The sequence below is a fragment of the Dictyostelium discoideum genome, assembly GCF_000004695.1.
Source record: "Dictyostelium discoideum AX4 chromosome 6 chromosome, whole genome shotgun sequence".
Taxonomy (NCBI): domain Eukaryota; phylum Evosea; class Eumycetozoa; order Dictyosteliales; family Dictyosteliaceae; genus Dictyostelium; species Dictyostelium discoideum.
Window position 1 is genome coordinate 841577 of NC_007092.3, and position 19435 is coordinate 861011.

At 24.0% G+C, this 19435-nt stretch overlaps 11 protein-coding genes and 1 non-coding gene across 12 annotated transcripts; 9 read left to right on the forward strand and 3 right to left on the reverse strand.

The window, feature by feature from the left end:
- Positions 1-308: 308 nt before the first annotated feature.
- DDB_G0291952 (hypothetical protein) lies at positions 309-1070 on the forward strand (the record flags this gene model as incomplete). The annotated part of the gene is made up of 3 exons (XM_001134499.1): positions 309-383; positions 522-609; positions 754-1070. The coding sequence occupies 3 exons, from the start codon at positions 309-311 to the stop codon at positions 1068-1070; spliced, it is 480 nt and encodes a 159-aa protein (XP_001134499.1).
- A 128-nt stretch (positions 1071-1198) lies between these two features.
- Positions 1199-2292, reverse strand: DDB_G0295741 (hypothetical protein; the record flags this gene model as incomplete). The annotated part of the gene is made up of 3 exons (XM_002649053.1): positions 1199-1560; positions 1676-1887; positions 1958-2292. 3 exons carry the CDS (start codon positions 2290-2292, stop codon positions 1199-1201), a joined length of 909 nt encoding a protein of 302 aa, XP_002649099.1.
- Positions 2293-3051: 759 nt separating this feature from the next.
- rps8 (40S ribosomal protein S8) lies at positions 3052-4055 on the forward strand (the record flags this gene model as incomplete). Its single annotated transcript, XM_629870.1, has 4 exons — positions 3052-3055; positions 3250-3288; positions 3361-3367; positions 3470-4055. The coding sequence occupies 4 exons, from the start codon at positions 3052-3054 to the stop codon at positions 4053-4055; spliced, it is 636 nt and encodes a 211-aa protein (XP_629872.1).
- Positions 4056-5100: 1045 nt separating this feature from the next.
- Positions 5101-7494, reverse strand: DDB_G0291860 (hypothetical protein; the record flags this gene model as incomplete). The annotated part of the gene is made up of 1 exon (XM_629871.1): positions 5101-7494. The coding sequence occupies one exon, from the start codon at positions 7492-7494 to the stop codon at positions 5101-5103; it is 2394 nt and encodes a 797-aa protein (XP_629873.1).
- Positions 7495-8247: 753 nt separating this feature from the next.
- On the forward strand, positions 8248-8610 carry ndufab1 (acyl carrier protein; the record flags this gene model as incomplete). Its single annotated transcript, XM_629872.1, has 1 exon — positions 8248-8610. One exon carries the CDS (start codon positions 8248-8250, stop codon positions 8608-8610), a length of 363 nt encoding a protein of 120 aa, XP_629874.1.
- Positions 8611-9029: 419 nt separating this feature from the next.
- rfc2 (replication factor C subunit) lies at positions 9030-10046 on the forward strand (the record flags this gene model as incomplete). Its single annotated transcript, XM_629873.1, has 1 exon — positions 9030-10046. The coding sequence occupies one exon, from the start codon at positions 9030-9032 to the stop codon at positions 10044-10046; it is 1017 nt and encodes a 338-aa protein (XP_629875.1).
- A 1066-nt stretch (positions 10047-11112) lies between these two features.
- Positions 11113-11898, forward strand: rpl13 (S60 ribosomal protein L13; the record flags this gene model as incomplete). The annotated part of the gene is made up of 2 exons (XM_629874.1): positions 11113-11157; positions 11314-11898. The coding sequence occupies 2 exons, from the start codon at positions 11113-11115 to the stop codon at positions 11896-11898; spliced, it is 630 nt and encodes a 209-aa protein (XP_629876.1).
- A 1686-nt stretch (positions 11899-13584) lies between these two features.
- On the forward strand, positions 13585-16384 carry DDB_G0291872 (SMAD/FHA domain-containing protein; the record flags this gene model as incomplete). The annotated part of the gene is made up of 2 exons (XM_629875.1): positions 13585-13764; positions 13877-16384. 2 exons carry the CDS (start codon positions 13585-13587, stop codon positions 16382-16384), a joined length of 2688 nt encoding a protein of 895 aa, XP_629877.1.
- A 134-nt stretch (positions 16385-16518) lies between these two features.
- Positions 16519-16854, reverse strand: DDB_G0291874 (hypothetical protein; the record flags this gene model as incomplete). The annotated part of the gene is made up of 1 exon (XM_629876.1): positions 16519-16854. The coding sequence occupies one exon, from the start codon at positions 16852-16854 to the stop codon at positions 16519-16521; it is 336 nt and encodes a 111-aa protein (XP_629878.1).
- A 727-nt stretch (positions 16855-17581) lies between these two features.
- On the forward strand, positions 17582-17652 carry tRNA-Gly-GCC-14. Its single transcript has one exon. It is a non-coding gene; the product is annotated as a tRNA-Gly (tRNA).
- Positions 17653-17703: 51 nt separating this feature from the next.
- Positions 17704-17823, forward strand: DDB_G0291876 (hypothetical protein; the record flags this gene model as incomplete). Its single annotated transcript, XM_629877.1, has 1 exon — positions 17704-17823. One exon carries the CDS (start codon positions 17704-17706, stop codon positions 17821-17823), a length of 120 nt encoding a protein of 39 aa, XP_629879.1.
- A 699-nt stretch (positions 17824-18522) lies between these two features.
- Positions 18523-19278, forward strand: DDB_G0291954 (hypothetical protein; the record flags this gene model as incomplete). Its single annotated transcript, XM_629878.1, has 1 exon — positions 18523-19278. One exon carries the CDS (start codon positions 18523-18525, stop codon positions 19276-19278), a length of 756 nt encoding a protein of 251 aa, XP_629880.1.
- Positions 19279-19435: the final 157 nt, after the last annotated feature.

A 19435-nucleotide genomic window follows, 5' to 3' on the forward strand; every position in this document is an offset into this window, starting at 1 on the left:
TTTTTTCATTAATTTCCCAAAGGGGGTGGGGTGTTTGAAATTACTATATACTTTTTTAACAATGAGTTTTATTTCACTTATATATCGAAAAAAACAAGTTACAGATTTGATTATTATAATAATTTCTATTAATTGAAATTACCTTTTTATTTTTTTTTTTTTTGTTTTTTTATTATAATTTATTTTATTTTATTTTAAAAATAATTTTTTTGGAAAAAAAAAAAAAACCATGAATTTGCACTTTATAAATTAAATTTTTTATTATTATTATATTTCCATAATTCAAAAAGCGAACATATAAAAAAAAAATGACAGAAATTAATTCAGGTGCTCCAGTTTCTCATATGGCCCATCATATTCCAAAATTTGCAAAATATACAAAAGTTTGTTTATTATTTTTATAATTATAATAATTATTAAAATAAAATAAAATTTTTACCCTTTTTTTTTTTTTTTTTTTTTTCTTTTTTTTTTTTCTTTTTTTTTTTTTTATTTTTTTATTTTTTAATAAAAAATAATAGGACATTGGTTTGGCTGATCCAAAGAAAGAAATTCAATATTCAATCGTTTTAAAAATTAGAAACCAAGAATGGATTGAAAAACAAGTATGTTTTTTTTTTTTTTTTTTTTTTTTTAATATTACTATTATTTTATTAATTCTTTATAATTATCTAATATCTATTAAATTTTTAAATTTTTTCTATTAATTATTTCCAAAAAATAAAAAAAATAAAATAAAAAACTGCTTTAAAGATGTTCAAAATCCAACTTGTGAAAACTTTGGTAAACTTTTGGGAAGGGGTGAAATAAATTCATTGACAAAACCTTCCCAGGCTCATTTTGATAAAGTTTCCAACTTTTTACAATCCAAAGGTATTCAATCAACTAGAGATGGTGATAATTTAAAGGTATTATCATCAATTGAAAAAACTCAAGACTTATTTAAAACTCAAATCCATAAATTTACCCAACCATCTGGTAGTCAAGATGACACAATTTATAAAAGAGTTGGTGGTTTCCAAGTTCCTCCAGAAATCTCTGATTGTGTTGATTTAGTTGTTGGTTTTTAAAAAATAAATTAAAAATAAACTTTTTTTTTTTTTTGTAATTAAAAATAAAAAAATAAATAAAAAAAATATATAAAGATTACCAAATAAAATTACAAATAAAATAATTTTATTATTATTTTATTATTTTATTATTTATTTGAACAAACAATCCATTTTACTTGAGTATCAGTTTTAAAACCTAAACTTCTCATTAAAGATTGAGATGGTACATTATCAGTTTTAATGAATAAGTAAGGTAATTGATTTGGTTGTGATTGTAATTTCTTTAATATGATAAGAGATGAAACCTTTCTTGCAAATCCTTTTCCTCTATACTTTGTATCAGAAAATAATGAACCAATTGATGCATCTGGATACATTAATATCCAACTAACCAATTCATTTTCACCAGTTTCTTCATTTTTAATTCTATATGATGCTGAAACTTCTTGACTACATGCCCATTTAATAAAATGAATTGATTCATCACTTCTATATGGCCAATTATTATCTTTTATTTTGATTTTTAAATATTTAAAAAAAACAAATAAATAAAATTAGTTTAATTTTTTTTTTTTTTTTTTTTTTTTTTAGAAATAATATTAATAATAATAATAAATACTTACTAACATATTCTGAATCTTCGACTGTTAAACTTTTAACATTTTCATCAATATTTTCATTTAATTTTTTAATAATCTCTTCTTTATTGTCAATTGGTAAATAAAATGAATCAAAAATACCAAAGTTGTTTCTTAAAGTGGTATAATATTTTTTTAAATGTTTTAAAATAATCTCTTCAATATTCAATGGTACAGCTTTAAATGTTAATGTTTCACTGTATATTTTAATATTAATATATATATATATTTAAATAAAAAATAAAATAAAATAATAAAAAAAGTTACCTATGTTTAAAGTATGTATCAAATGATGGTGTTCTATATTTTATATTTTGGTAATCAATTTGATCTTTATATGGTGTTAAAAATCCAATACTGAAATCTATTCCATCTAATATTTCATCAAGAATTTCTAAATTAATGGTAAATATTGAAATATCACAAGATACAGTGTCGAATAAAAATAAAACATTTGGTTCTTTAATGGAGTCTGTGAATGATAAAACATTACCCAATTCCAATGGATTTTCAATTCTAAAAATTTGTTTAAATCCTCTTGATTCAAGTAATGTATTGAATGACTCGTCTTGTTTAAAAAGTTGAAGTTTAATAGAGTTCATTCTTTTTTTTTTTTTTTTTTCCACTGTTAATCTTTTGTTTTTTTTAAAAATAAAAATAAAAAATGATAATAATAATTCCAAAGTTTACAATCTAAATAAATATGTGATTAAAAAAAAAAAAAAAAAAAAAAAAAAAAAAAAAAAAAAAAAAATTGGATTTTTGTGAAAACGAGTGTCGTTTGTTTATAAAAAATGTCGTTTTTGATTTAAATCATTTTTTTTTTTTTTTTTTTTTCACAAATAACTTCCCCATTTTTTATAACCTTTAAAAACAATGATAATAATTAAAAAAAAGAAATAAAAAAATAAGCAAAATCAAAAAATAATGATAATAATGCCAATAATAAAAAAAAATAAAAAACTAAAATCAAAAAATAATTAAAAATAAAAAAAAAAAATAGAAATGACCAAATATCGTTTTTTTTATTTTTTTATTTAATTTTTTTATTTTTTTTATTTGTTTTTATTTTATTTTTTTAATTTTATTATTTTTTTATTATTTAATTTTATTTTTTTTTTTTTATTAATTATCAAAAATGGAATAAATAACAATATTTTGAGAAAAAAAAAATTAAACGCTGAAAATGAAATCTTTTTTTTTGCCAACCCAATAAATTTTTACTCAACGTTATTGTTTTGCCACTCAAAAAAAAAAAATTTAAAAAAAAAAAACTCAAAAAAAAAAAAAATCGAACAAAGAGAAAATTAAAATTTTTTAGTTCGGCCTTTCGAATATTTTTCAACACACAGACACACAAAATGGGTATGACATTCTATTTGTTGATTTTACATGACGCTCATATTAATAAAAAAATAAATAAATAAATAAAACTAAATTTAATAATAATAATTATTATCTCTATCAATCTTTAATGAGGAATAAAGATTGAAAAAAGATATTGATAATGGATTGATAAAATAATAATATGTATTAACTTATGATTTTCATTTTAATAGGTATTTCTCGTGACGCTCTCCACAAACATAGACTTACAGGTAAGTTACACTTTAAAATATATAAACATTCACATAGAACCATTTCTAATAATAATTTAATTTAATTTATAGGTGCTGCGTATGTATTTTAATTTTAGGTTTTAGGATTTTAGTATAATATTGTGGATTTTAGGATGTGTTGAAGATTGGATATTAATTTAAACTTTTTTTATAAATTTAGCCGTAAATGTAACTACAAAAAGAGAAAGTATGAGTTAGGTAGACAAGCTGCCAAAACAAAGATTTGCTCTCAAGGTGAAGAAAAGCGTGTTAGATCAATCAGAGTTCGTGGTGGTCACCAAAAATTCAGAGCCTTAAGACTCGATACTGGTAATTTCTCATGGGCCACCGAAAAGATCACCCGTAAATGTCGTATCCTTAACGTCGTTTACAATGCCACCTCTAACGATTTAGTCCGTACCAATACCCTCGTTAAAGGTTCAATCGTCCAAATTGATGCCACCCCATACAAACAATGGTATGAAACTCACTACGGTGTTGTTGTTGGTAAAAAGAAATCCGCCAAAAAGGACGGTGAAGCTGAACAAGTTGTCAAGAAATCCGCTTCTCTCCTTGCCAAACTTGCCTCAAGAGCTAAGGGTAGAGTTTTAGATTCAGCCATCGAATCACAAATCGGTGAAGGTCGTTTCTTTGCTCGTATCACCTCAAGACCAGGTCAAGTCGGTAAATGTGATGGTTACATCTTAGAAGCTAAGGAATTAGAATTCTACCAAAGAAGACTCCAAAAGAAGAAATCTGCCAAATAAACATACAGATTATTTTATTCATAAATTTATAAAAAAAAAAAAAACAATTTATATTTATTTGAGAATTATTATTTTAAATTTATCACTTTTCTAATCGATTTTATTCTTTTTTTTTTTAAAAATTTTTTTTTTTTTAATTATTATTTAAATTAATTTCTATTCAAAATAAAATAATAATAAATCTAATAATAATAATAGAATAATAGTAATAACTAATAATAATGATAATAGTAGTAATTTTAAAATGGTATGGGGTGGTGTTTTTAACTGTAAGGAAAAGGACAAATTACCAAATTATAAATTCCAAAAAAGGTGTTATTTTTTTTTTTTTATTAAATACCAATAATAAGATATTTGAAAAAATCATAACAAAATCAAATAAAAAATTATAAAATAATTATCAAAATCCCCCTAATTTAATGTTATTAATCAAAAATTAAGAATTGGATAAAATGAAAAATTAACAAATTGATTGAAAATTGGATTGATTCCAAAAGGTCTATTTGAATTTTAATTTGTTTATTTTTGAAAACTATATTCAATTGGACTTGGGATTTTTCAAAATAAAATAAGAAATTAGAATTATTAGGGTAGTGATAAATTTCAGGTTCATGAATATAATTTTTTGGTAAACTTTTTCCCCAAAATCATTAACAATTTTTAAAATATCAAATAATGGTTTGTGGCAATATTCTGTAAAATGAATTTTTACCAAAATAATTTAAAACATCTTTAATTCACCATTTTCACCAAATTTAAAACTACCACCATCCTCACATTTTCAAAATTCAAAATTTAATATAATATCTCACAATCAATACAATTTGAAACAAATAAAACCAACCCCAATAATTAATTTAATTTAATTTAAACACTCTTTCAAATAAAAAATTATTTAATATTAAACCAATTTAAAAAGAAATTATCAAAGATATTAATTGAGTTTCATTTTTTAATAAAACTAAATAAATAAATAAATAAAAAAAAAAAAATTATTATTATTAAATAATTAAAACCATCCCAGTCTCTCTCTCTTTTAATTTTATTAAAATAATAATTTTACTAATTTATATTTTTTAACAGGTTTTCTATCAGCAAATGTAAGTTTAGATTTATATCTCGGTATTAAACCAATAACTTTTGAAACTTCTAATGGACTATTTGATGATAAATCGATTGAAATTTCAGTTAAATTATTTTCATTATTTATATTATCATTTTGATTCGTATCATTACTACTACTATTAATAACTTGTTCAACTTCTTCTTCTAATAAATTCTTTCCATTACTATTATTAATTGTTCTTATAATTGGTATTGTATCATGATAGTTTTTAATAATTTTAACAAAATTATTATTATTATTATTAAAACTTAAATTTTTAATTTTTGATTTATTTTCATTTTCATTTTTATTATTATTATTATCATCATTATTATTATAAATTATATGAGTTTTTGAATATTTTGATAAATCATTAATTAATTTTTTAAGACCACCAATACCAATTTTATTACCAGATAAATTTAAATATTTAAATGGTGAAAATAATTGACGAGAGGAATTAAATAATTGTGATAATGTTATAGCTGATGTATTATCGATTTGATTCGATTGTAATGAAATCGAATGAATTGAATGATTAATTAATAATGATGAAACCAAATGATCTAAACCAAAATTTGAATTAATTTTATTAAATGATAAATCTACAAATTTTAAAGTTTGATTAACAGCAAATGATTTCGATAATGATTTTATAGCTTCATTTGAACCAATATGATTAAAACTTAAATTTAATGATGTTATAGATTCATTGAATTTCAAATATTGTGATAAACCTTTAATCGATTGTTTAGAACCAACCATTGAATCATGTAAATCCAACGAGGTTATTGATTTACCAAAATCGACTGAATCGGTATTACCCAACCGATTCTTTGAGAATATGAATTCCTTTAACGATTTATTCCTACCGAAACCATCTTTCATCATTATTAAACCTTGTTCATCGATTCTATTCGATGATAAATTCAATGTCTCCAATTGTAATTGTTCACAACTTAATACCTTATTTAAATAATATGCCGATTGATTTGTAAATTGATTCTTTTGTAACTCTAATCTCTTTAATACTTTTAATAGATTCTTTATCAATATCACCGATAATAATTGCATACCTTCATCACCTATATTATCACAAATTATCAATGTTTCCAATGTATTATTAACACTTGATGATAATGAACTAAAAAAATCAAATTTATCTCTACTATCTAATCCAATATTTTTTAAATTTATCTTTTTTAATTTAAAATTATTTGTTAAATAATAATTTAATCCTTTTGGTATATTATTATTATTATTATTATTATTTAATGTTTGACCTGTTGCTGTTGTTGTTGTTGATGATACCGCTATTGCTGTTGTTGATGTTGGTGCTGTAATTGTAGGTTGTTGAATTTGTGGTGGTGGTGGTGGTGGTGGTGGAGGTGGTGAAGAAGGTACTGAAGTTGAATGATATAATTTATAAGATGGTAGTAATTGTTGACTTGATTTATTATTGATACGAGTTATTGGGAAACCTTTGATAGTGAAATTTTCAATTGTTTGATTATATCTGACAACATTTTCAATGAATGGTAGAATGACATTATTGAAATAAAATTCACTATAGGATATTGAATTCTTTGCACCATTTATGAATGAAACTGATTGTAAATGAAAGTAATCACTATTTAATGATTTTACAAATACTTCCGAAACATGTTTAACTGATGCTGATAAATGAATATCGGTGAAATAAATATTCAAATTCTCTACACATCCATTACAAACTTTTTTCCAATATTTGCATACTTTTCTTGCATTTAAAAAACTACCCAATTCAACTAATAAGAATATAATCTCTTTTTGAATTATTAATGGTAGAAAATGATTTATTGTTGATGTTGTTGTATTTTGTATTTGTTTTGTTGTTGTTGTTGTTGTTGTTGTTGTTGTTGTTGTTGTTGTTGTTAGTGTAGGTGTGATGGTGGTAGTTTCTGTTTCTGTTGTTGGTAAATTTTGTTTTTCATTTTGTTTTTCAATATATAAATTATAATTATAATATTTTGATAGATTTGGTGTTGTTGTTGTTGTTGTTGTTGTTGTTGTTGTTGTTATCGGTGTGGTTGTTGTTGTTGTTGAAGTTGTTGATTCATTTGATTTTAATAGTTTTTGTTGTTTATTTGGTCTAGTAGATGAATTTGTATCATTGTCATTATTTGGTTCATTGAAAAGACTATACTTTGGTATTAAATTACTGATTGTTGTTGATTTTGAGGATTTTTCTGCATTTGCCATATTATAATATTTATTGGTTGTTGTTGTTGTTATTGTTGTCGAAGATGATAATTTGGCTGTTGCTTCCTCATTTCTATTTGATGTCCTTTTCATTTGAACACACAATAAATATATTATCTTTTTTTATAAAAAAGAAAAAAAAAAAATTATTATTATTATTATTAATTAATTAAACTATCTATGGAAAATGTATACGGTGCGTATGTGTGTTTTAAAAATTTTATTTTGAATATTTTAAAAAAAAAAAAAAAAATAAAAAATGTTTTTTTTTTTTTTGTATTTATATTTATTTTTATTTTATTTTATTTTTTTTTTTTTTATCTATTTTTAAAAATTAAAAAAAATAAAAAATAATAAAATAAAAATAAAAAAAAAACAAAACAAAAAATAATTAAATTTTTTTGAAAAAATTCCAAAAATGGATTATGTTAAATAGGATGAATAAATCTTTATGTGGGGGGTATTAATACCATTATTTTGTCCAGTAAAAGTAGGTAAAAAAAAAAAAAAACTTTGTTGGTTTGTAAGTTAATTACTTTTTTGTATTCAAAAAAAAAAAAAAAAAAAAAAAAAAAAAAGAATTAATTAATTTATTTTTTTTTTCTTTTTTCTTTTTAATATTTAACCAATAAAAAAAAAAAAAAAAAAAATCTTTTTAATTATTTTTTTTTAACAAATTTCATACGTATTCGCTTTTAAAAAATTTTTTTTTTAATTTTTAATTTTTAATTTTTTTTTAATTTTCAAAAAAAAAAAAAAAAAAAAAATTTTTGAAAAAATTTTTTTTCCTCATTTTGTTCTATTTTTTTTTCACGTTTTCATTAGTACATTCATATAAAATTCAAAATGATTAGAAATACCTTCAAATTAGTTTCAAATATTGCTGTTCGTCCAGCTTTTTCAAGCACTTTTGTTAGACAACCAATTGTCGCTTCATCAATGATGGTTAGAAACTATGGTTCAATTTCAGAAAAAGAAATCACTGATCGTGTTATTGGTGTTGTCTCACAATACGACAAAGTCAGTGGTAAAACTGTTACACCAACCACCACTTTCAAAGAACTCGGTCTTGACAGTTTAGATTCTGCCGATATTTTAGTTGCCGTCGAAGAAGAGTTTGGTATTGAAATTCCAGATGAAGAAGCCGATAAAATTACTTCATGTGCTGAAACTATCTCATACCTCAGAAAAACACCAACTGCCAAATAAATAAATCAAAAAAATAAATAATCAAAATAATAATAATATAAATACAAATAATATAGGGCAAAATCAAAAAAAGTTTTTAATTAAATTTTCCTTTTTTTTTTTCCCAAAAAAAAAAAATTTTTTTTTTAATTATAATTAAACCAACCCAAAAATTAAAAGAAAAAAAAAAAAAAAAAAAAAAAAAAAACATATAATTGTAAAAAAAAAGAAAAAAACAATAAATTTATTTTTTTAATTTATTTTTAATTTTTACTTAATTTGTCTTTAATTAACTTTTTTTTTTGTTTATTTTTTTATTTTTTTATTTTTTTTGTGTTTTATTGTGAAAGTAAAAAATTCCCGCGCTTTATTTTTTATAAAAAAAAAAAAAAAAAAATTATTTATTTTTTTTAAAAAAAAAAATTCATAAGTAAATAGAAATGACAACTACAACTACAACTACAACAAATACAAATACAACAAATTTAGATCCATTATTGCCATGGGTTGAAAAATATAGACCAATATTAATTAAAGATATAGTTGGTAATGAAGAAACAGTTAGTAGATTAGAGAGTATATCAAAGGATGGTAATTTACCAAATATTATAATTAGTGGACCACCAGGTACAGGTAAAACATCGAGTATATTATGTTTAGCAAGGGCATTGTTGGGGGCAAATTATAAAGAGGCAGTATATGAATTGAATGCATCCGATGATAGAACATTGGATGTTGTTAGAGATAAGATTAAATCATTTGCAATGAAAAAGGTGACATTGCCAGCTGGGAGACATAAAATCATTATATTGGACGAGGTGGATAGTATGACAAGCGGAGCGCAACAAGCGTTAAGAAGAATTATGGAGATATACAGTGGTACAACCCGTTTTGCATTCGCTTGTAACCAATCCACCAAAATCATTGAACCTATTCAATCAAGATGTGCTGTGCTTCGTTTCACACGTTTATCAGACTCACAAATTTTAACACGTCTTAGAGAAGTTGTACAAATTGAAAAAGTACCATATACCGACGACGGTTTGGCTGCTATCATTTTCACAGCAGAGGGTGATATGCGTCAAGCTTTAAATAACTTACAAGCAACTCATTCTGGTTTTGGTTTAATCAATGCTGAAAATGTTACAAAAGTATGTGACCAACCACATCCACTCATCATTAAACAAATCATTGCATTATGTGCTAAATCCGATTTCAAAGAAGCTTATCCATTTTTAAAAAAACTTTGGGATGATGGTTATTCCTCAATCGATATCATCTCTGCCCTCTTTAGTATTACAAAATCTTCAAATAATATACCGGAATATCAAAAATTAGAATTCTTAAAAGAAATTGGTTTTTGTAATTTACGTGCTACAACTGGTGTAAATACTTTAGTTCAATTAACTGGTTTACTTTCAAAACTTTGTTTAGTTTCAATTAAAATGAAAAATTAAAAAATAATAATAATAATAATAATAATAATAATAATAATAATAATAACAAAAAAAGAAATGATTAATATAATAATTAATCATTAATTTTTTTTTTTTTTTAACAAAATGAAATAAAAAATAATTGTATACAACTTAAAATTATTTTTTATTTTTTTTTTTTTATTTATTTTTAGAAAACTTTTAATTTTATTTTTTTTTTTTTTTTTTTTTTCAATTATATATTAAAAAAACTAAATACCGGGACTCAAAAAAAAAAAAAAAAAAAAAAAAAATCTTAATTTGGAATTATTATTATTTAATTAAAACCTAAATTTTGTAAAAAAAAAAAAAAAAAAGGGAATTTTAAAATTTAAATTGGTTTTAAAGTTTCGGTTTCAATCCAACAATACATTAAATAAAGAATTTCAAATATTTTGGGTGTGATAAGAAAAAAAAAAAAAAAAAATTTATAATTATTTCGTTTTTTTTTTATTTTGTTTTTTTTTTAATTATATTATTGTTTATTTTATTTTTTTTAAAGTATATTATTGTTATAATTTTTTTTTTTTTTTTTTTTTTTTTTTATTATTATTATATTTTTAATTATTATTTTTTTTTTTTTCTCAAAATATTTATTTTAATTCCTTTGTTATTATTTTTATTTTATTTTTTAAATTTTTTTTTTTTTTTATGGAAAATGAAATAATTGATTTTTTTTTTTTTCAGTCAACGTTATTTTTATATGAGGGAAATTGCAGGAAAAAAAAAACTCGAGAAAAACGAAAAAAAAAAAAAAAAAGATTTTGATGATTTTTTTTTTAATTTTTTAGTCAGTTGCCAATACACATAATCGTACGTATCTGATATCACTTATCACATAACATGACATTATATACCGTATCTATGTTTAATTATGTATCAATCTATCAATAAACATGGATAAATTAAAGATTAAATATAAAAAAAAATAAAATAAAAAAAACAAGTTGATAGTTGATTGTTGATACATGATAAGACATAGATACATGTGGTATAGCATATAGCCAACACAACAGACATTAATATTGTTATTTATTTTTATAGCAAAATGCCAATTCACAACAAAGTCTTAAGTAACGACCATTTCCGTAAAGTAGGTTATTATATTATTATTTTATATAGGGTTACAGATTGAATCAACAAAACAGAAACGGATTAAATAGGATTAATTATAGGATGATGAGATGTGAAGTAATTATTGATTTTGAAGATTACTAATTGAAATTTTAAATTATTATTTAATAATTAGCACTGGCAAATGCGTGTTAGAACCTGGTTCAACCAACCAGCACGTAAGATCAGAAGAAGAAATAACAGAATCGAAAAAGCTGCTAAAGTATTCCCAAGACCAATTGCCACCTTAAAACCAGTTGTTCGTGGTTCAACCATCAGATACAACATGAAAGTTAGAGCTGGTCGTGGTTTCACCTTAGAGGAATTAAAGGCTGCTGGTTTAACTGCTCAATACGCCAGAACCATCGGTATTGCTGTTGATACTCGTCGTGTAAACAAAACCCAACAATCTTTAACCTTAAATACTCAACGTTTAAAGAACTACCAATCTAAACTCGTTCTTTTCCCACGTAAAGTCAATGCACCAAAGAAGGGTGAAGCCACCAAGGAAGAAGTTGCTAAAGCTGTCCAAACCCTCAAACCATTCACTGTTAAATCCGCCATCGCCGTTACTTGTGAACAAACCCCACGTAAACCAACTGAAGCTGAAAAGAAATTCTCTGCCTATGCCACCCTCAAAGCTGCTGACTCCAAAGCCAAGACTGTTGGTATCAGAAGAAAGGCTGCTGAAATCAAAGCTGCCAAAGCTGCTGAAAAATAAACTCTTTAATAGTTTTAAAAATGATAATATACCTAATATATTTGTTTCTATTTTATTAAAATTAATTATTGTGATACAATTTTTTTTTTTTTTTTTTATTGGATTAAATAAAATTCTAATATAATATAATTATAATATAATTATTATTATTTGTCTTTTTAGTTTTTTGTAAACTTTTTCAATACCAATTAGTATTGTATAAATTCACTTCTTTAATCAAAATATTTTTTTCACAAACACTTAATTTATTTGGGTAGCACCTATTTTATTTCATCAATTTAAGCTTTCTCAGTTTTGGTTCGGGTAACTTATTGGCACGTTTTTTAGATATATTTTTTTTGAGATATTCACCCAAATTCTGGAGTAATATTTTGGTGTGACTGTTATAAATGACCATTTGGTAAATCGCCTGTTTGGGCCAAGTAATGCAAATTTGCAAAATTGTCTATGGACCAATTATACCCATATGTTTGTTGCAGAGTACAATAATCCATAAGTATCAAAACAAGATAACTATAAATAAACTATTATTTCTTATTAAATTTTCTTGGATTGATTTTTTTTTTTTTTTTTTTTATATTTCTTATTATTTATTTTTTTTATTATTTTGATTTTTATTTTTTTCTTGGATTAGAGATTTTGATTGTTATTTTTTTTTTTTTTATCAATTTCCTTTTTTCCATACCTTAAACCAAAAAATAAGATTTACAAAAAAAAAAAAAATTATTGACAATAATACTTATTATTTAATTTTTAATTTTAAAAATAGAAAAAGAAGATTTAATAAAATTTTTTTTTAAAAATAGTGTCTGATTTAAATGTTTTTATAAATAAGAATAGAAGAAAATATTTTCATTTATTTTTCATTTTCAACAATTTAGTTTTGTTTATTTAATATCAAATAAAATCTCAATTTAACATATAAAAAAAAGGAAAAATGAATGTAATCGTTGTATTTTTTTTTTTTTTTTTGTGAATTCGTAACCTTAGTTTTATAAACTAAATAATTTCGATAGGTATTTGTATGAAAAACTTTTTTTTTTTTTAATTAATTTAAAAATTATTTTATATCATTAGAAACAACATATAATCAAAATAATCAAGATTAATCAATTATTTTTTTGATTTAATTATAAAAATAAAAATAGAAATAAAAAAATAATAAATAAAAAAAAAGTAATAACCATTTAAATTAAATTTTTAATTTTGTCCATAATTTAACTTTTTTTTTTAAAAAAAAATATAATAAAATAAGGAATTCACAAGATTTAAAAAAAAAAATAAAAAAATAAAAAAAAATATAATATAAAGTGGATATTAGCAACAAAACCCATTTTCCATGAAAATTTAAGAGCAGATTTTTTATTTATATTTTTATTTTTTTTTAATTTTTTTTTTTTTTTTTTTTTTGAATTTTTTTTATTTATTTTTTTTTACTTTTCATACCAATTCCTTTTGTTCTGTTCAACCCTTAATTAATTTACCCTATTTTATTTTATTTTTTTCATTTTTTTAATTTTTTTTTAAACATTGACAAATAAAAAATTAAAAAAAAAACAAAATTATTTAATATAAAAAATAAAAAAAAAATAACGTAAGGAAGGAAACAAAGAAAAAAAAAAATTGTAATAACATCAACCAAAAGAAAAAAAAAAAAAAAATAATTGAAAAAAATACTTTTAATAAATGTCAAATAATACTTATAGAATTGAGTATGCCTCAACTGGTAGATCATCATGTAAACAGGCTAAATGTAAAAAACAAATAGAAAAAGGAGCTGTTAGAATTGGTGCAATTTTCCCATCTGAAAGATTTGAAACTGATGGTGTTGGTACAGATTGGTTTCATCCAAATTGTTTCTTTGAGGTATTTATTAATTATGGCAATAATAAAAAAAAAAAAAAAAAAAAAAAAAAAAAAAAAAAATACTCATTATTTTATTTTATTTTATTTAATTTTTTTTTTTCTTCGGAAATAGAAACAAAAAAAAGCAAGAAAAACAACCAAAAAAGTTGACGATATTGATGATTTAATTGGATTTGATGATTTATCAAAAAGTGACCAAAAGAATATAAAGAGTAAAGTTGAAGAACAACATGAGTTTTTCCTCTCAAAGAATTCTAAATCAAAACCAAAATCGAAATCTAAAAAAGATACACCAGTTAGCAAACCAAAAACATCATCATGGGTCGTAAATGAAAATGGTGATATAACAAATAGTGACGATGAAGAAGATACACAATTTATATTAAAGGATAAAAAGAAATCAAATAATAATAATAAAAACAATAACAATAATAAAAATAATAAATTTGATGATGATGATTTATTTAATAATAATAATAATAATGATAATGACCAAGATGATGAAATTATGAAACCAATTAAAAAACCAACAAGTACTACAACTACAACTACAACCACTAAAAAAACAAATAATAATAATAATAATAATAATAATAATTCAACTTTAGTAAAGAGTAAACCATTAAAATCAATATTAATACCAAATTGGTTAACAAGTTTAGAGAAAATTATTAAAGATGAACAACAACAATTATATGATGAAATTATTGGAGATAAAAGAAATTCAAAATGTTTACCATCAGAGAGTAATCAAATTTTCACAAGTTTAAATTCAGTTGGGTCACCAAAGAATTGTAATGTTGTGATTGTTGGTAGTTCACCAGATACCAAGAGAACGACATCAAGTGGTTTTTCATATTGTGATAATAGTTCAGAGAGATGGAAATTACAATCGATTAAAACATCTCATAGAAATTTAATTAGATTAGCATTATTGGATTTAGGGTATATTACTAAAGAGGAAACCATCGATTCAATTCAAGAGGTGTTGAGAGAGATTGATCTTCCATCTGACTCACCAAAAGATTGGTTCAAATCAACTTCAAAACAAGGTGTGCTTTGGTTAAATTCAGTCTCTTTGACATCGATTGAGGGTGATGATGATTATCAGAGTGATAACTTCAAAAAACATGAAAAATATTGGAAACCAGTCATAGAGGAAATCATTAGATCTATCTTTAATTCAAAGATTGAGGATGATTCACCATCTGGTGTTGTCTTTGTGTTACTTGGTAAACAAAGTACTCATTTCAAACAAACCGTTCAATTAATTCATTCAGAATATATGGGTGCTATTCCAATTGAATTCATTGAAGCTGCTTCACCAGTTTTAGAAACTTTCCTTAGTTCAAATTGTTTTAAAAAAATTAATAATTCTTTAGAGAAATTATCATTATCTCCAATTGATTGGTGGAAACCAAAAGAAGATGATGATGAAGAAGAAGATGAAGAGGAAGAAGAAGAGGTAGATGAGGAACAAGAAAAACAACAACAACAAAATGTAGAAATAAAAAATAAACAAAAAAATCAAAACAATAATAATAATAATAATAATAATAATAATAATAGTGATGATAATGATGAAAAAGTTGAAGAGAAATTAAAAAGTGATAACAATCGTACTATTAAATTACCACCAGGTGAGCAATTTATAAATAATAATAATAATAATAATAATAATAATAATAATAATAATGGTGGTGGTGGTGGTGATGATGATGATGAATCACCACCAAATGATAAAGATATTCGAAATAGTGATGATAATAATAATAATAATAATAATAATGATGATGGAAATGTTCCACCACAATGTAATTTAATTCAAGAGAATGGAACAAAGATTCAATTGAAATTAGGTCAAGAATTTACATTGGGTAGAACGATTTTAGATATTAGGGATAAATTAGTTAGTAGAAATCAAGCAATCGTAACAATGTTAAAAGATATTTCAACTGGTTCATATTTTGTTGAATTGATACCAAAGGGTCAAAATCCTGTTCATTTAGTATTGGGTGATAATGATTTCCAACCATTATCTCAAGAATCAAAATATAAACTTTTCAATGGTGAAACCTTTTTATTATGTTCTCAAAAATATCCATTCACTATTGAAATATCAGGTGGTAGTAAAAAAGTTAATAATACTAATAATAAACAACCAGCAATTTCATTCTCACCAAAGAGTAAAACAACTTCAAATTTATCATCACCATCACAATCATCACAATCATCATCAAATAGTTCAAATAAAAGACCATTAAATGATGATGATTTTGAAGGTGAAGGTAATAAAAATCATTCTTCACCTGCTAAAAAAAAGATTGCAACAACACCAAGTAAAAATAATTCAGAGAAACCAAAACCAAAACCAAAACCAAAGCAAAAGAAAAAGGATGATTTTATCGACGAAGATGATTATCAAGAAGAGGATGAAGATTCTGATGATGATTATGTACCTTCTCAAAATGATGATGACGATGATGATGAATATGGTTCAGATTTTAAACCATTTATTAAATCAAGAAGTCAAGATAAACCAAAATGTAAATATGGTTCATCTTGTTACAGAACTAATCCTGATCATTTAAGAGAGTTTAGTCATCCAAATAAAAAATAAATTAAATTAAATTATATTAAATAATTAATAATAAAAACAAAAAAAAAATAAAAAACAAAGAAATCTCTTTTTATTAAATAAATTTTGTGTTTTTGTCTTTATTTTTATTATTATTACTGTTATTATTATTACTATTAAATTTGTAATATATTTTGAAAAAAAGATAGAATTATATGAACAATTGTTAAAACTAGACTACATAAAAAACTTTGATACCATTTTAGGGTTAGATTAGCACTAACACATACTGCAGTTAATATAATTGATGATATTACACCATAAAATAATCCAATGGCAAAACCATATATTGTGGTTATAACTGGAAAAAAAGGTGAAAATTTGGTTTTTTTAATTGAAAAACTTGCTGATAATCCAGATAAAAAGTAAGCACTACTAATTAAAAATGTTACCCAGAATGTTATTGAAATAAATATATCAAAATATGTATTACTATGTTCAAGATTAACCATTAATTATTATCGCCCAACTTTAACATTTACAATTAATTGTTACCACTAACCTTCAAGATTTACCAATTTAAATATCCAAACTTTTTTTATTTTTATTTTTATTTTTAATTATTAATATAATTTCACTAGAAATTATATATATATATATATTTTTTTTTTTTTTTTTTTTTTTTTTTTTTTTTTGAATATCTATATTATTATTACTTTTCTTTTAAAATTGTAGGGGAATTATAAAAAGGAATCCTTTTTTTTTTTTTTTTTTTAAAAAAAAAAAAGAGTAATTTATTTCCAAAATGATTTTATAACCTCATAAATTTTTTTTTTTAACTGAATTATTTTTTTTCAATATTTTTATTTTTCATTATTGTAATCTATAACCAGTGTTGATTAGGAATAAATAAATGATATTCTTAAAAAAAAGTTTATAAAAAAGTTTATAAAAAAGTTTATAAAAAAGTTTATAAAAAAGTTTATAAAATAATCCAAAATTTAAAACAATTAATTTATTGAATTGTTTAAGAAAATAAAGTTTTGATCATTAATTTTGAAATTAAAAATCCAAACAAAAATAAAAAACATTGTTATTTTTTGATTTAAAAAATAATTATATATAAATAAATTAATTAATAAACTATTTTTAAAATTCCGATAAAATGTTTTTTTTGGGGAAAAAAAAATTTAAAAAAAAAAATTAAATTTCTGTATTTAATCAAAAAAAATATAAAAAGCGTATGTGGTCTAGTGGTATGATGCATCCCTGCCACGGATGCGAACTGGGTTCGATTCCCAGCATACGCAAAAAAATTTTTAGCCTTATTTGAAAAGTATGTAGGTTCGATTCTTACAGACATGAAAAAACAAAGAAATCCTCATCTAATTAGCAAAAATTATAAAGGAATTCCAATTGGATTTAATCTTAATTTAAACCGTACCGCTATCAAGAGGATACAAGATACACGTGAAAAGTAATTCATCCTTTTCTATCCTTAATCTCGGTCAATTTTAACCAATCTTTCGAAAAAAATCACCAATCCACCACGATCTACAGATCTAACTTACCAAATCACCGATTCAAAGGAATCCCATCGAGATGAATTCCTACGCAGACGCGGCTAAAATGGCCAACCCCTCCACCCATATGGACGAGGCATCGGAGAACTTCATTAAGGAATTCTCCACAAAAACAGCAGAGATAAAGGAAACTTACCCCAAACTATCAATAGGCCTCAAAGACATCTCCAAATACTGCGAGACCATATTGAACATGACTGCGCTCTCAACCTACGAGAAGAACAACGGATTCTACCCAATTACACTCGAATTCCCCAAAATGGATCTCAAGGGGTTAGAAGAAATGAGAAAAACACTCTCAAACTACGATATCCCAATCGACAAGATATACATAGGCAAAGGAACTAGAAAAATGATCCACCTGATGATTAAAAAAGAACAATCTCTCCTAAATATCATTAGAGATAGAAGCAAATTGGGAACCTTCATCACCTCCAGTAGAGACTTCCACGTTCTCACAGGAAGAGTAAGAATTCCCAGAGAAAAGGCAGGAATAGTGGACGCCCTCATCAAAACTGCCTTTGCAGAAGAAATACCCTATGCAATATACAATACTATATACTCCACCGACCACCTCATAGTATTCGGTCTAATAGAATGCAAAATAGGCGATCAAATGAAATCTGGCCAACACATTACAGAAATCGCAAACTTTACCATCAGAACGGCCACCAAAACCTACTCCTCACAAAAGAAAAACAAGAAAGTAGAGACAAACAACACGGAGGAACCATTACCATCAGAACGGCCACCAAAACCTACTCCTCACAAAAGAAAAATAAGAAAGTAGAGTCAAACAACACGGAAGAACCATTAGAAGATGAGATGACAGATGATCCTCCCAACATCCAAAACAGGATAGCAATCAAATCCTCTCAACCAAAACCACAACAACAAACAAACAACCCAGCAAACAATAAGTCTGATAAACAATCAACCCAAGAGAAAAAAGCCCAATCAAAAAAGTCCTCTCAACCTCTTCCCCCCAAAAACCAAGCAGAATCTCAATCTGTCAAACCCACCACAACCACTACCACAACATCCAACGCCATCCAAAAAGACAATGCCAACAAAACGAGCACTAACATCCATTCATCCTCGGAAAACAGAGAGAAGACACCAAACATCCCTCCATCACATAAACGCAAGAACGAGGAAATCCACTCAAACAACGAGGTCACCCAACTCTCACCAACAATAAACAGAAGCAACCCTTACATCCCATCCACCCCTAAGACACCTGTCAAAAAAGAAAGGAAAGGAATCATTGAGAGCTTCATAGAGAGTATCTACCCTTCACCATCCAAACCGCAGCTATACGACTCCCAAGAGGAGATCGATATCATCTCATAATGGTAGTAATCAAAATCAACCAATGGAATGTCAGAGGTTGGGGCACTGACACCTCCTTCAAAAACAAAACAGACTTTATCAAATCCCAATCCCCCCCAAACTCATTGGCACTAACCATAGTCAATGAACTCAACGCCGACGCAACACAAGCACACCA